Source organism: Pelophylax lessonae (genome assembly GCF_965119305.1).
Source record: "Pelophylax lessonae genome assembly, chromosome: 7".
Lineage (NCBI taxonomy): Eukaryota > Metazoa > Chordata > Amphibia > Anura > Ranidae > Pelophylax > Pelophylax lessonae.
Window position 1 is genome coordinate 86,988,509 of NC_138774.1, and position 15,459 is coordinate 87,003,967.

At 41.2% G+C, this 15,459-nt stretch overlaps 1 protein-coding gene across 1 annotated transcript; it reads right to left on the bottom strand.

The window, feature by feature from the left end:
- Nucleotides 1-9,390: 9,390 nt before the first annotated feature.
- Nucleotides 9,391-10,128, bottom strand: LOC309560490 (olfactory receptor 5V1-like; the record flags this gene model as incomplete). The annotated part of the gene is made up of 1 exon (XM_082264122.1): nt 9,391-10,128. One exon carries the CDS (start codon nt 10,126-10,128, stop codon nt 9,391-9,393), a length of 738 nt encoding a protein of 245 aa, XP_082120248.1.
- Between the last annotated feature and the right edge of the window lie 5,331 nt (nt 10,129-15,459).

Below are 15,459 nucleotides of genomic sequence, written 5' to 3' on the forward strand. Positions count from 1 at the left end.
GGCCCAACTCCCGCTGTGTCTAAATACAGCGGGAGCACCGCCGAGAGACGGGAGAATCTGGTGACGTAGGTCTACGTCGCCAGACCTTAAGGAGCCATTTTGCCGCAGTACTGTCAATGTGAGCAGTTGGCAAGTGGTTAAGATAACCACACATATGTAGCAGTACTCCCATGGGAGCTGCTGAGTGTGGGTTCCCCTGGGTTACCATTAGCAACAGTAGGATATTTAAGCATGTTTCCAAGTGTGATTACCTCAGACAAGAACCAGTCCAGTTTCTTTGGTTTTTAGGGTTTATTGAGAACTTGGATAGGAGAAGGGATGAGTGGGATACTTCAACAACTGAACTATGCACAAAATAGGCTGGGACTATACAGAATTGCTGATTGACGCTGATTAACGCTGACTGACGCTGGTCACGGATATGCCGCTTACTTTAGCTTTACCTTTGACTGTGAAAAGTCCTTTAAGCTCCCTAACGTACTCTTTCCTTAGGTAGCTGAATTGTAGTGCAGACTGTACTGCTGAGACACGTCAGAGCCCTTCCTGGTGCCTTCTTTATTCCCTATTCTTCAGGGTTTCACAACTGGGCACCCCCTTTACTACAACATCCCGGGTTAGCTGGCTCTCTGATCCCCTCTCTGGAGTGGTCCCCTCTCTTAGGCAGACCCCTGGGCAGATCGTGAGTACTCACAACACTGGTTTTCCAGAATAGTCCTGCCACACAGCTCCACTTGGTCAGCACACACTGGATCCTCTGCAGCACAGCTCATCCCCTGGTGCCTAGGCCGACTGCCTGGACCCCCTTCCTCTGCAACAGGAGGAGAGACAGCCATCACCCTCCTCCTGGGACCTGGCTTCCCACCCAAAAACACCTTGTCACTTGTTCCCCTCCTATTTATGTGTAATCCTAGGATGCATTGCAGGAATGCCCCCCCCCCCCACTGGAACTGACATAAAACAGTGTGTCACTGGCTAGGTTTCCTCCACTGTCAAAATGAGCTCCCTCATTGGCTGCAGTGGGAACACTTCCTCAGACCCAGTCAATCACACTTGGAAACAATTGACAGGCTCCACTAACAGATCAGACCCTCCTGATAAGTAAAACAGGGCCATAACTATGCTTTACCTAGCACCTACCAAGGAAGGTGCTACACATATATAGTCTAATAAGTTTTATTAAAGTGTTACTAAACCCACAACAGTAAAATCAGTCTGTATAAGCAGTAAAGCATGCTTGTTCTACTCACTGTGGGACCTAAGGGGTTAATCCTTTGCATTGTGTATAAAGGCTGTTTGATCCTGTCCTCTGATCCTCCTCTTCTTTCACTGTCTCCAGAAAATAACCTGATATTTGCACATGCTCAGTTTGGTGTGTATTGCTAGAGAGGTTTTTTGTTTTTTTTGGGAGAGTGCATGTGATCAGCACAGGACCAATCAGCACTGTCCAGACATGGCCAGACAGAGGGTTCAGGGGAGAATGAAAACTCCTCCTACAAACTTTACTAGGAACTTACACAAGTCACAAGGCTGCAATTCACTGCTGATAAGAAAAGGTTCATTTATCCATTTATATTTACTAAAATAATTGGATTTCCATGTTCTGTGTTCTGTGGAAGAACAGATATATTGAATGCAGGTTCAGGGTTTAGTAACACTTTAAGTTCAAATATTTTTACATACAGTGCATGCTGTAAACTATTTGTGCATATAGTTACGCAGTATTCACCTTGATGTAAGTGCAATCAAAATGTTTATGTGTATGGGCTAATATTGCAAGCATTCACAACTCATCACTATCAGACTCTGTATCCTACAAACAGGATATCTGAAAACCAGCCCATAAAACAGATTGCAATGGATTTGGCTAACAGTAAAAGTACCAAGATTAAAAATGACCTGAGTAAAACCATGAGGTTTTTTTTACAAAAACATGCTGGTGTAGCGCCCTATAGCATGCTACTAGTGTGAGAGCAGGCAAAACATAGTCTGGAATCTGGGTCAGGGTTTACTTGAGCTCAGGCTGTGTGACTCACAGAGGGAGGTCTCTAGTGGCCTACCCTGGTTCTGGAAGTTTGTAGAAGCTTCTAGAGATTAATGAGTGGGGGTGAGGAGACCCAAATCTGAATACTTACCGGTGCCTAACCAATCTCCAGATGGATTGTTCTAGCAAGGTGGCTGGGCCAACACTTAAATACGGATGAGTCACACAGCAGCGGGAGTCAAGTGGAAGATGAAAATGTAGTGCTGAGGAGACTTTCTGTGGCGTAGGGGGGTCCTCTAGGTGTAGGGTGGTCCTCCCTTCAGGCCGGAGGCTTGAACTGGCTCAGGAAGGAACCTTTCAGCAGTGAGGTTTGACTGGGACCATCACCTGGGAACAGTGGGAGCAAGGAAGGGCAGTGTGAGGACTGCCATAGCTAGCTTTCTGGAGGGACAGCATCGTGCTTAACCCCTTTACCCTTATCCTGAAAGATCTCCAGAGCAGACAGGAGGGCTGGTAGAACCTTCTGAATAGTGGAGCTGGGACCAATTCTACAGAAGGAGGGGATATACTCCTGAAAGCAGTTACTATTTTTCCACAGGGGCATCTAGTCTGTAATGGTATTTTGCTCTTAATCCTGAAAGGACTTTGGTTTGTACAGAAGGAATCAGTACAGAGAGAGAAAGATTGTCCAAGTTGTCTAAGTTTTGGTGTTTTCAACATCTGCTGGGCATTCGATAAACCCCCAATTATGTTGTTACCCCCTAATAAAAACAATAAAAACAAGCCAAGGGACTGTAAGGGTAACCCCAAAACTCATGGGTTTCAGTAACATTTTGACTGTTGAAGCCAGATTGAAAATTATATTTATTTAGACAAACATGTAGATAGGAAGACATGTTTGGAGAGCAAGTCAATAACATTACATTCTGTTGGCTTAATAAACATTGCTCTAACTGGCTAGGGTTCCTAATACAATTTATACATTCTAAAGTGTTTGGAACCTAGCTATCTAGTTTTTTTAAAAATCACATCTCAGTCTTTGATGACATTCTTTGATATGCGAAATGGACATTTAACATAAATGTGTCACTTCCAAAACTTGTTGGCTAAACAGGTCTTCAAAGGTCAAGTAAGCAATCTTAACAGCTGGAGCTGTAAATGGCTTTTGAATACAACAGCTGTTATACAGTATGACCTTTTCAACCCCTCCTGCATTTAAAGACACTGTACAAATGCTTCCACCAATGAAAAGTGCTCTAAAAATCAACAAGGTCATTCATCTGCCCATCCTCCATTTATTGATCATAACTACTTTATTAATTCAAGTATTTTTAGAAATACCACATTTTGAAAGTACTACTATCACTATGTTCTACACCTCAGAAACAGAGCAGACCTAAGTATAACTATGGGCGAAACTACTTTTTTTTCCATTTTGGATAGAGTATGGAGGGTTTTATCTCCTGCCAGTTTTTTTATGTAGCAGTTTTTCCAGGCCTTGTGCCTGATGTGGGTCTGCCATTGTTACCAGTGACACCTCCAACACTTTTGAGTGGTGAACCCATATGTGAGAACTGAGACAATGACCATTCTGGCATCTTTGGTTTGTTTTGTTTTATTGTATTTAGGGAAGGGAGAAGGGAATGAGTGGGATACTCCTCTGGCTCAACTAGGTATACTTTGGGACACTTGAAGAAAAATGCCTGTTAGCGCTGTTTTGATGCCAGCTGAATGCCGACCAGCGCTTCCTGATGCTTAACGATACTGTAGTACTGAAGCTGTGCTGGAACCTCGACTTTAACTCAGAAGATCCAGGACTGTAGAACACTTGACTCCTGACACTGCTTTAGCCCAAAAGTCACTGCACTGGCTGAGGTAGCTCTGTGTAGATACTTGTACACTTCCCACTGTACACTGACTGTTCAGGGCCCAAACTGCAGGCGCCCCCTTTAACACTTCAGGGTCCTCTACCTAGGTACCCCCTCTAATACTTCAGGGTCCTCTAACCAGGCCCTCCCTTTAAAAGCTAGCTGATTCCTGGATCCCTAGAACCTTCTCTGGAGTGGTCCCCTCTGACACTAGGCAGACCCCCAGGGCCAGTCCACAGAAATCACGACCTTTGTAGGCTTTCCTGAAACTGGACCCCTCTCTCTCTCCGCTGGTTCTCGGCACACCGGATCCCCTCTGCAGCTCAGCTTCACACTCTTGGGATTCCCAGGCTGCCACCCGGGACACCCGCTTCCTCTGACAGGAGGAGAGACAGCCGTACTCTCCCTCCTAGGACTCTGCTTCCCACCAAAGACGCTGCGTCATAGTTACATAGTTACATAGTAGTTGAGGTTGAATAAAGACAATAGTCCATCCAGTACAAATTGTGTAGGCACGCATGGCCGTAATCATCTCTCATACCCCTTAATGTTCTGATCCTTGAGATGTACATCCAAGAGTCTTTTAAAAGTAACGTTCCCTTCAAACGTATTCCCACTCCCAGAATCCTCTGCGGCAGAATCTGCCTTCTGGGGTAGATACAAGCCTGACTGAGCCACTGATTGGGTTTCCTCCACTGCCCTACGAGAATCCTCTCACAGAGCCAGTGGGGAGACTCCCTTCTCAGTAACCTCACCTGGGAGACATGACAGTCCAGCTGAAATCATGGTCCTGCTGTTAAGCAGCCAAGGCCCACTATACTTTACCTAGCACCTACCTGTAGGGTGCTACACCTACATTTTTTTTTACAATCTGTGTCCCATAGCCAAGATTTCCCTTCACTTCCTGTCCCATAGTCAAAACAGGACATGAGAGGAAACCCCTCCAAAGTGAGAGAATTCTGCTGTGTCACCAGGGTCACCTAGTGTCCACTTTGGCAGATTTCCCCTCTATTAGTGTTCTGATGTCACCCCAAAATCTAAGATTTTCTTTTACTTTGACTTTCAATGATAACATTAGTAAGGAAAAATAGGGAGGGAGAATCTCTTTAGCTGAAGCTGACAGCAATAAAAACTGACAGGCGTTCTAATGCATCTCCATTCTAAAGGGGTTTTGCAGTTAGTTATACTTTAGGGTAGTAAAAAGGGGGATTTTATATGCTAAGTGAGCTCACAAGAAGTTTCAGATGAGCTTTTATTTCTACATTCTACTATATTTGTTGCCTTTTTACAGACATTTGCTGTTGTGTACATGTATTGCAGAAATGTTTTACTTTGCAAAACAGGCATTTTCTTTTGTTATGTAGCAGCATTTGTTTACTATTTCACACGGACTGTTTTCCACCAATATCAGGACACTCTGGGGTAGATTTACTAAAAGCAAATAGACTGTGCACTTTTTGAAGTGCGGTTGCTCCAGATCTGAGTAAATGAGGTGAAGCTTCACTTTGCAAAGAATACCCAATCACATGAAAGGAAAACAAAAAACAAAACAAAAAACATTTTTGCTAGCACATGATTGGATGATGGAAGTCAGCAGAACTATTCCTCATTTACTAAGATCTAGAGCAACTGTACTTGCAAAAGTGCACAGTCTATTTGCCTTTAGTATAACCAACCCCTCTGTTCCTAACAGCTTATCAGCAATGTAGTGTAATACAATTTTGACCTACCCAAAATGGCTGCTGTGTTTAGTCTCTAGGGAATAGCTACGGAAATGAGGGACATATGTATCAGCCTGGAGTATAAATGTGACACCAGAAGATGGAATGCTCTGAAACAAAGTCTGGGAGGAAAAAGCTGAAAGAGAGAAGGAAGACTGTAGTGAAAAGGAACTTTGAGGAGACATCCCGTAGGATCATTGAATGAGATTCCTGTTCAGTCCCTAGAGGACAGTGCAGAGAATCCTAAAATAATTATTCATGTTTCTAAGAGGGCTGAGGAGAGCTTGCTGTGGAATTGTGTTTACCACAGGGTGAACATGCCAAACTGTGCCCCCCCCCAAGATGTATGAGCATTATGTGTTAGCAAAAGCCCACCCCCCCCCCAGTGATCAAAACTGAGAGCACCAATCTGCATGATTGCCCCAAGAATAAATGACCCCCTTCTCCCAGTACAAATCCACCCCATGATAAAAAAACCCTCCCAGTAAAAATCTTTGCCCCCCATCCCCCAACCCCCCAAAACAAAACGCCCCTCCTAGCACAAATGCCCTACCCCTAAAGCCTCCCCTCCAAGTACACATTCTCTCCCCCCACTTCAAATCTTCTCCGAGCACAAATCCCCCCCATTCCCTACTAGCACAAATCCCCTCCCCCAAAAAATGTTTCATCCCTACTAGCACAAATCCTCCCCCACAAAAAAAATTGCCCTTCCTAGCACAATTCCACCCCCCTCTACCATATCACCTCTTCTAGCACAAGCAAAACCCCCCAATCTCCCCTCCTAGCACAAATCCTCTTCCCCCACCCCGAGCACAGGTCCCCCTAAATCACCACTCCTAGCACACACCCCATATTTCCCCTTCTAGCAAAATCCTTACTCCCTGTTGTCCCCCCCCCCCCATATTCCCCCTTCCAACTCAAATTCCCTCCTCCTCAATTTCCTTATGGTGCCCTCCAACTTCATGTGATGCCACAGTGCCCAGGGCAGCCACCCCTCCTGCACATCCTTGGTCCCAGCTCTGGTACCACATGATCAATAGACACAATAGTGTCTGCTGAATAAAGTAGTAAACAGTAAACTGTCTAGATGATACTTTCTTCGAGGTAAATTATCCTAAATGGACCACACACCTGTTATTTATGATTTTTAAAAAAGTATCCTAAAGAGAAAGCACATCGCCAAACAGCATAGCCACACAGAATCAGAGCTCCACTCTGCACCAGGGAACCCGTGACCATATCGTGCCTCCGAGCCTCACCAGTGACTCACCACCCGGCCACCTCACATCTCCGCTCCTTGCTGTTCCTCCGGGTATGCACAGACCCGCCGCTCGTCCAGAAGCGGGTGTCCAGCAAAGATGGCGACCAGAGCTCATGTCCCACAGCAAGTGTAAGTACACTGCCTTCTACCGTTGCAAATGATCCTCTCACTGCCTCTCATTTTCCCCTTGCTGGTGAGCCCGCTCCCTCTCCTCCCCACTCCAGCCCACCCTCACCTACATTGCGGAGCCCAGAGAAATCTAGGCCGCGGATGGAGCATCACACAATGGAGGCCTCAGACCCTTCTATGGAGATTAACCCCTCCTGTAATCCTCCTATACAGATTCCAGACCCCATAGCTCAATTTCCTACTACTGGCCAGGCCCTGTCTGACATTACTATGAAGGACATGCTCATGTCTTTAAGGGCCTCATTGCACTCTGATATGCTCTCCTGCATTTAAAAATGCAGAACAGAATTCCATGAGATTGGAGACAGGGTACACCAATTTGAGAGTAAGAAGTGCCACTTCACAGCCTCATTTAACTCACTTGTGGACTCTCATGCTGCCCACAAAGATACCTTATTCAGAAACAAATCTACGGAATTCCAGACTCCGTCCTGCCGCAACATTTACCTCATTATGTCAGAGATCTGTTTTTAGTGGTACTTCCATCACTGTCTTCTGCGGATCTCACAATTGATCGCATCCATAGGGTCCCTAAACCCTTATTTCTCCCGCCTGAAACTCCACCAGATGTCCTCATGTGAATCTACTTTTTTCAGTTCAAGGAGAGCATCCTGAATGTCTTCCGTCGCACTGACGACCTGCCTGCTCAAGCCGCCACTCTCCAAGTTCTCCCAAATTTCTCCCAATACACGCTGCAATGACCCTGCAACCTTTCGTCCCTCACGAAAGCAATGAGGAACCATAAGATCATCCATCATTGTAAATACCCAGCCAGAATGGACATTACATACAATGGAACTTACCACATTATTTCTTCCCTGGAAGATGGAATTCGTCTCCTATGTTCCTGGAATATCCTTCCTGATGATCAAGGGTCTCAACACACCCCATCCCCCTCACCGCCGACTCACCTCCACAACGACTGGCAGAAGGTCCCTCATTACAAATCCTCAAAGAAAAAAATCTGGGGGTAAGGAGCCTTCACCCCACTTTTCTACAAGATAAGTTCCCTGACTGCCTGTGGGTACCATGCAGTGTACCCAAACCCCCTCCTCTCATTGGCAGCATGTTTTGCCCTTTCCCATACTGGGTTTTTTTATTTATTCTTTTACTTTACACTCTTACAACCAAATTTTGGTTGTCTCCAGAACAGGCATAGAAGGAAAGTCTTCCATTGGGTCACTAGTTCTAGTGACCTTGATAATAACCAAGGATTCCCTCACTTTTGGAGAGATTTTCTCTAACTTCCTGTTTTGGCTATAGGATAGGAAGTGAAGGGGAATCTGCTCAATGGGACACAAATGGCTACTTGACAGAGATTATAATCCTCCCTTCTCATATGCAAAAAAAAAAAGTTTAGCCTTTGATTCTACTTTAAAAGTGTACTCTATATATCTTAAAATTGAACTAGAATTCTGATAAGCATATATGAGAAACAGAAAGTTTTCTAGTTAGGACACATTATATACAAAAGGCCCTAATTAGCTGAGATGCAGAAAGGAGGCATTTGTGGATATAGACAAGTGAGGTGATACCTTAGCTGGCTGCATGTTTAGAGGTGCAAATGTGCAGTTTAAAAAAAAAAAAGAAAAAAGCCTACAGGTTTTTGGGAAAACAATGATGTAAAGGTTGGGGACAATTTTAAACCAGGACCTGGGGGGGAGTGGGATGGTAGAGAAGAACCGTGGACAAAAAAGGAAAATATTGAGTAAGGATTAGAAGGTACAAATATGAGTATGGGGATAGTAGGGTTAGCAAAACAGCAAAAGGGTTGATTAAGACTACTTGTGCTAGTTAAAAAAAAGTGGCTTCTAAAATACAAAATTATTGTTAGCAAATGCAAGATGCAAAAGACTTTCTAAACAGAATAATAAACTGGAAAGGCTTATGGTCTGATTCAAAATAAGCAAAGTTGCTGTCCAACATTGTTCCTAACACAGATCTTGTCCAGGTATCAAAGTGACAGTGGTTTCTGTTTACTTATATTTGTATATTTAAAACCTGATTGAAAAACTTTCCTTCAAGGGACGGAAATGAAAGGAAAGTGTTTGTCTAGAAAGTACCAGCTTTTAATGAAGATACATGTAAGACAATGAAAACAGAGTTTATTGGTAAATATACACAGTGAAAGTAAGAATTATATTGTACTAGCTAGGCTTTTATGTAAATCACGTTAACACAGGAACAAAATGGAAGTTTCTTCTATGTCTAACCCAAAATGACTACGTAAGTCAGTAATTATGTGAATATACGACAATAATTAGATCGTGGATTAAACCTTACAAATGTTGACTGGTTATGAAAGTTTGGTAAATACATTTGATATAGTAAATCACTTTTTATGAGTCCAGAATATCTTATAAATGTGTGCTACATGTCAACCCTACTCTTTGTTAGGATATATTGTATCCTTAAAATCTCCATTCTAAATTTTCGTATAGCAACATGTACATCCTTGTTTCTTAGGCTATAGATTATAGGATTGAGTGTTGGAATGCAAGATGAATACAAGACAGCCAAAATCTTGTCTTGCTCTATTGAGTAAGCTGACTTTGGTCTCATATACATACTAAGGATGATCCCAAAAAACAAGGTAATCACAGTAAGATGAGAAGAACATGTTGAGAAGGCCTTTTTCTTTCCCTCTTTAGATCGTATCTTTAATATACTGTAAATGACAAAGACATAGGTTACTAAGATGAAAACCAATGGAAAAAATCCAAAAATTACTCCAGACACTAGAATAGCCACTTCTGCTTCCTCAGTGCTGCTACTGGACAACTTTAAAAGTGGCTTCATATCACAAAACAAATGATTAATCTTGTTGGATTTGGTGAATGGGTAGTGTGAAATCAATCCAGTCAGCAACAAAGATTCCATAATACCAAATCCCCATGAAGCCAAAGCAAGCTGGAAGCAAGTCTTCATTTTCATTAAATAAGAATAACGCAATGGACAGCAAATGGCCGCATATCGGTCATAGGCCATAACTGCAAGGAGAAAATACTCAGACACAACACATATGACAAAGAAGAGCACTTGGGTGAAGCATCCATAAAATGTGATAGACTGGTTTTCAGTTAAGCAGATGTCTAAGAGCTTGGGCATAATGGTTGATGTGAGAGTAATGTCGAGAATAGATAAGTTGCATAAGAAGAAATACATTGGAGTGTGGAGGTTTGAGCTGGAGGATATTATTACAAAAATGGTAATATTACCAGTCAGGGCCATCAGGTAGATTAGGAGAAATATCACAAATAGAATGAGGTGAAGATGTGGCCACTCATAGAACCCCAGGAGAATGAACTCTAAAGCCAATGTTGTGTTTCTCTCTTCCATCAACATTTTCTGCAATATGTAAGAGGCACTTTAAACACAATGGTAATCACCTAAATGTGGGCATAACAGGCTATATACTTCTGCACACTGAGTTGTCATAAAATGCAGACATACAGTAACTTCGTTTTTGTAAAGTGCTTTGTCTTTGTATACAGCTGTGATAAGTGGCAAAATAGTTGGTGGGATGGATGACTATTGCTTGAATGTGACACCTTTGGAGAAGATTGTATGGGAGGCAATAAGGTTGACTTACTAAAGGCAAATAGGCTGTTCACTTTGCAGGGTGAATTGCGCACAGCTTAATAAATGAGGGGACATTATGCTGACAATGTGATTGGGTATTCTTTTCAAAGTGAAACTTCCCCACAGTCACTAAATTCTCTGGAAAAAAAGTTGAAGCCTGTTTGCATTTAGCATATCAACTCCACTGAATCTAGGATTGCTTATAAGTGGAGATTGTAGAGTAAAGTTTTTCTTTAGAAGAATACAGTAATTTTGGATAGGTTGCTCCTAAACTCAGGATGGTCTGCTTGAGCATCTCAGAAAAAATTGCATTTTGAGAGTCAGGCTGTGCTCTCTTCATCAGGGCTAAAGTGACAAATACAAGTTTGTTATGTAATATTTAGGCCTAATGAAGGGAGAACACATTGGTCCTAGAAATGCATTGTCTTGTTGTTTTTGGAATAAACTCTTCAGATTCTAAATCATGTGATGTGGTGCTCCCCTTAATCCCCTTATAGTTTTCTAAATGAGAACTCAAGGCAAAGAGAAAAGAAACTTTAAACGATAAAAATGAAAAGTAAATAACAATTTGATTAGAGTAATATATTTATTTTCAAGGCTGTGGTGGTTCAATACATTTGTATCAACTAATATGAAAATAGGTATCACCCAGATTTCCCAAAAATAGACTGTCCTGAATTTAATATCATATTTTTTTTCCCTTGCCCCAACACCAAGGATATTGGGGATAGTAAAGAAATATTATGATAGCTACAGTACAGTATATGCCTATACAGGCAGTCCCTGAGTTACACACTGTACATCCGACTTACATATGACTCATACTTACAAACGGAGGGAGACAACAGGAAGTGAAAGGAAATCTCCCCCTAGGAAGGGAAATTCACTGCTGTAAGGGTTATCATTGGAAAAAGGTGTCTCCACTGAAGCTTTAGCACCAATTCTTGTTTCCACAACAACCAAACATTTTAAAAAAACAATTGTCAAGGGACAGAAAGTGAGGTGAAATCTTCTGAACAGGGGCACAGACAGCAAAAAAAAAAAAAATGTTACAGGGATGTTAACCCCCTTATGCTATTCAAAAAAAAATTAAAAATTATTTTTTTGGCTGGAGTTACACCTAAAGAATGTACCTGTTCCAGCTTACATACAGATTCAACTTAAGAACAAACCTACAGAACCTATCTTGTTTGTAACATGGGAACTGACTGAACCTGTTATAATGCATATGTAGTCAGACAAAAGTAATATTTTATGATATTGGGTCTGTGAGGTTTAGACTCCAATTGAGCATAGCAAACAATAGAATAAAATTCCCTAGCAAGTCTGCCATCCATAATATGGATCCATATTATGATTAAAGTCTGTGGTCAACAGCAGGAAAAGTTGAGGTACAAGGTATCCCGGGTAACTATAGGCCGGTCAGCCTAACATCTGTAGTCTGCAAGATTTTGGAGGGGATGTTAAGGGACCACATACAAGACTTTAGTAATGAAAACTGCATTATTAGTAGTAATCAGCATGGATTTATGAAAAATCGTTCTTGCCAAACCAATCTATTAACCTTCTACGATGAAGTGAGCTGCACCTAGATAAAGGAAAGCCTGTGGATGTAGTGTATGTGGACTTTGCAAAGGCCTTTGACACCGTTCCCCACAAACGCTTACTGTACAAACTAAGGAAGGTAGGTATGGACCATAAGGTGAGTACCTGGATAGAGAACTGGCTCCAGGGGAGAGTCCAGAGGGTGGTGATTAATGGGGAGTACTCGGATTGGGCGGGTGTGGAAAGTGGGGTCCCCCAGGGTTCTGTCCTGGGACCAATCCTGTTTAATTTATTCATAAATGATCTAGAGGAGGGGATATCTAGTACAATCTCAGTATTTGCGGATGATACTAAACTAAGCTTGCCAATATCTTCTATGCGGGATGTGGAAACCTTACAAGCGGACCTGAACAAAATAACGGGGTGGGCAACTACATGGCAGATGAGGTTTAATGTTGAAAAATGTAAAGTAATGCACTTGGGGGCCAGAAACCAGAAAGCAAGCTACTCACTAGGGGGGGAACCTCTGGGTGAGTCTAGGATGGAAAAAGACTTGGGGGTACTGGTAGACAACAGGCTTGGCAGTGGCATGCAATGCCAAGCCGCTGCAAGCAAAGCCAACAGAATACTGGGATGTACAAAAAAGTTGGATTCACTCCAGAAATAAAGAGATTATTCTCCCGCTCTACAAGACTCTGGTTCGGCCACATCTGGAGTATGCTGTCCAGTTCTGGGCACCGGTCCTCAGGAAGGATGTGCTGGAATTGGAAAGAGTCCAGAGAAGGGCAACAAAAATAATTAGGGGAATGGAGGACATCAGCTATGAGGAAAGACTACAATCACTGAACTTATTCTCTCTGGAGAAGAGATGATTGAGGGGGGATATGATATCAATGTACAAATACTGTACTGGCGACCCTAGCATAAGGAACAAACTATTCAGAGTAAGGGAATACAATAAGACACATGGCCACTCACTAAAACTAGAGGAAAGGCGGTTTAACCTTAAAATGCGTAAGGGGTTCTTCACTGTAAGAGCGGTAAGGATGTGGAATTCTCTTCCACAAGCAGTGGTATCAGCAGGAAGCATTGATAGTTTCAAAAAACTATTAGATGGGCACCTTAGAGACCACAACATACAGGGGTATACAATGTATGGTTAAAAGCAAACACACACACACATCATAGGTTGAACTGGATGGACTGATGTCTTTTTTCAACCTCACTAACTATGTAACTATGTAACTAAAGAAACAACGGGCTCATTCAACAAATAATGAAAGGCAAGTTGCTAGATAAAAACTTTTTTAATCCATATCCATTAATCAGAATGGCTTTTAAAAAGGTGGAATTATTATAAAATCTCATTAGTATAAAATGAGATTTGATTGGTTTCTGTGAGGACTTTACTTGTCACATGACACTTAGCACTGTTTTGTTAAATAAGCATGCAAGTTCACATAATGTAGAAAAATGATAGACTACCAGTAACTAATATTCCTTTTGGAGTTTCTCTTCACAATTTAAATCAGTTTTCCTTAATTGTTTTTTTAATAAGCCAAATTTTAGCTGTTCAGATACCACACTGTCTAGGGATTAAGTAAAAATGTACTCTTTTTACCATGCTGCTGTTGGCTGCATCTTCAAATTTTCATTCCATTGTTTGTCTGTATCACATTTTATAGTGAAGTTAACACAAAAACTTCAAAATATATTTACACTTACCTTAAAGTAAACTGGGCAAATCATTCTAGATATAATTTTCAGACAAATCTATTATCAAGTCAAAGGTAGAATGTATTTTTCCCAAGTGAAAGGTAAATTGTAATGCTTTAAGGTTGCAAGAGCGAAGTTCCATTTTTTTTTTTTTTTTGCAACAAATTATAAAAATTTGGATGTGTAATTAAATATTTTATAAAAAGTAAATCAATAGAAATGCAAGGTGCGACAATGTGGCAATGCATAGGCTGGCAAATGGTTAAGCAAAACATGCATATCAAAGATCTGGATCTAGCATTCTCCACCTGCCTTCTCTAACCTGGAATGATCTGTCACTTATATATTCATATGTAAAATCCCCTGAGATAATCTCTGAGCTACAGCATTGAGGCACATTGTTACATAACAGAAAGTTTTAAAAGTTGCATGATATTAAATTACCTGTTTTTTAACATGTATAACAATAACAATAGTTGTAAAAAGAAGAAAACACTTTAAAAAAGACTATTTACACCTAAAATGGCATTTAAAAATATATTTATTTTTTACTGTTTGGGTTTAGAAAAACTTTTTGTTGTTGGTTGGTGATGAGCAGAACATACCAGGGTTTGGTTCAAACAGGGTCTGGCAAACATTACTAAAGTTTGGGTGCCAAATCCAAAACCCCCTGAAATCAATGGGAGCCGAATATTAAAAAAGAAAAAAAGTATATATAAATAAACCTTCTGCGCTATCCCTATAGATAAATCTAAAAGCACCGTGCTACAAAACTAAATGATTTGGAGGCAGCTAAACACCAGTCTGCATCCAAACACCTGTGCAAATGCAATTGATCTATACTACCTTCAAGGGTGCAGCACTCTCCTTCAATACGTTAAGTGCATAGATTAATTAACGACTTTACCACCGGAGGATTTTGCTGTCTTACGTCTAGGCCACCTTTTGCGATTCGGCACTGTGTGACTTTAACTGACAATTGCGCGGTCATGCAATGCCGTAATCAAACTAAATTTACGCCCTTTTTTTCCCACAAACAGAGCTTTCTTTTGGTGGTATTTGATCACCCGTGCGATTTTCTGCGATATCAATAAAAAAAAGCGACAATTTTGAAAAAATAACAATATTTTTCTACTTTGACAGTTAAAAAATATCCAATACATTCAATTTTTGTCATATATTTAGGCCAAAATGTATTTAGCTACATGTCTTTGACAAAAAAATTCTCAATGAGCGTATTTTTAACCGCTTTAAGACCGGAAGATTTTACCCCATTCCTGACCAGGCCACATTTTGCGATTTGGCACTGCATTAATTTAACGGACAACTGCCCGGTCGTGCGATACTGTACCCAAATTAAATTTATGTCCTTTTTTTCCCCACAAATAGAGATTTCTTTTGGTGGTATTTGATCACCTGTGCAATTTTTACTTTTTGCGCTATAAACAAAAAAAGAGCGACAATTTTGACACAATATTTTTCACATTTTTTTATATGGAATTCCCCCCCAAAAAAATGTAAAAATCAAAATTTTTTTAACATTTTAGGCCAATTTGTTTTCTGCTACATATTTTTGGTAAAAAAAATTGCAATAAG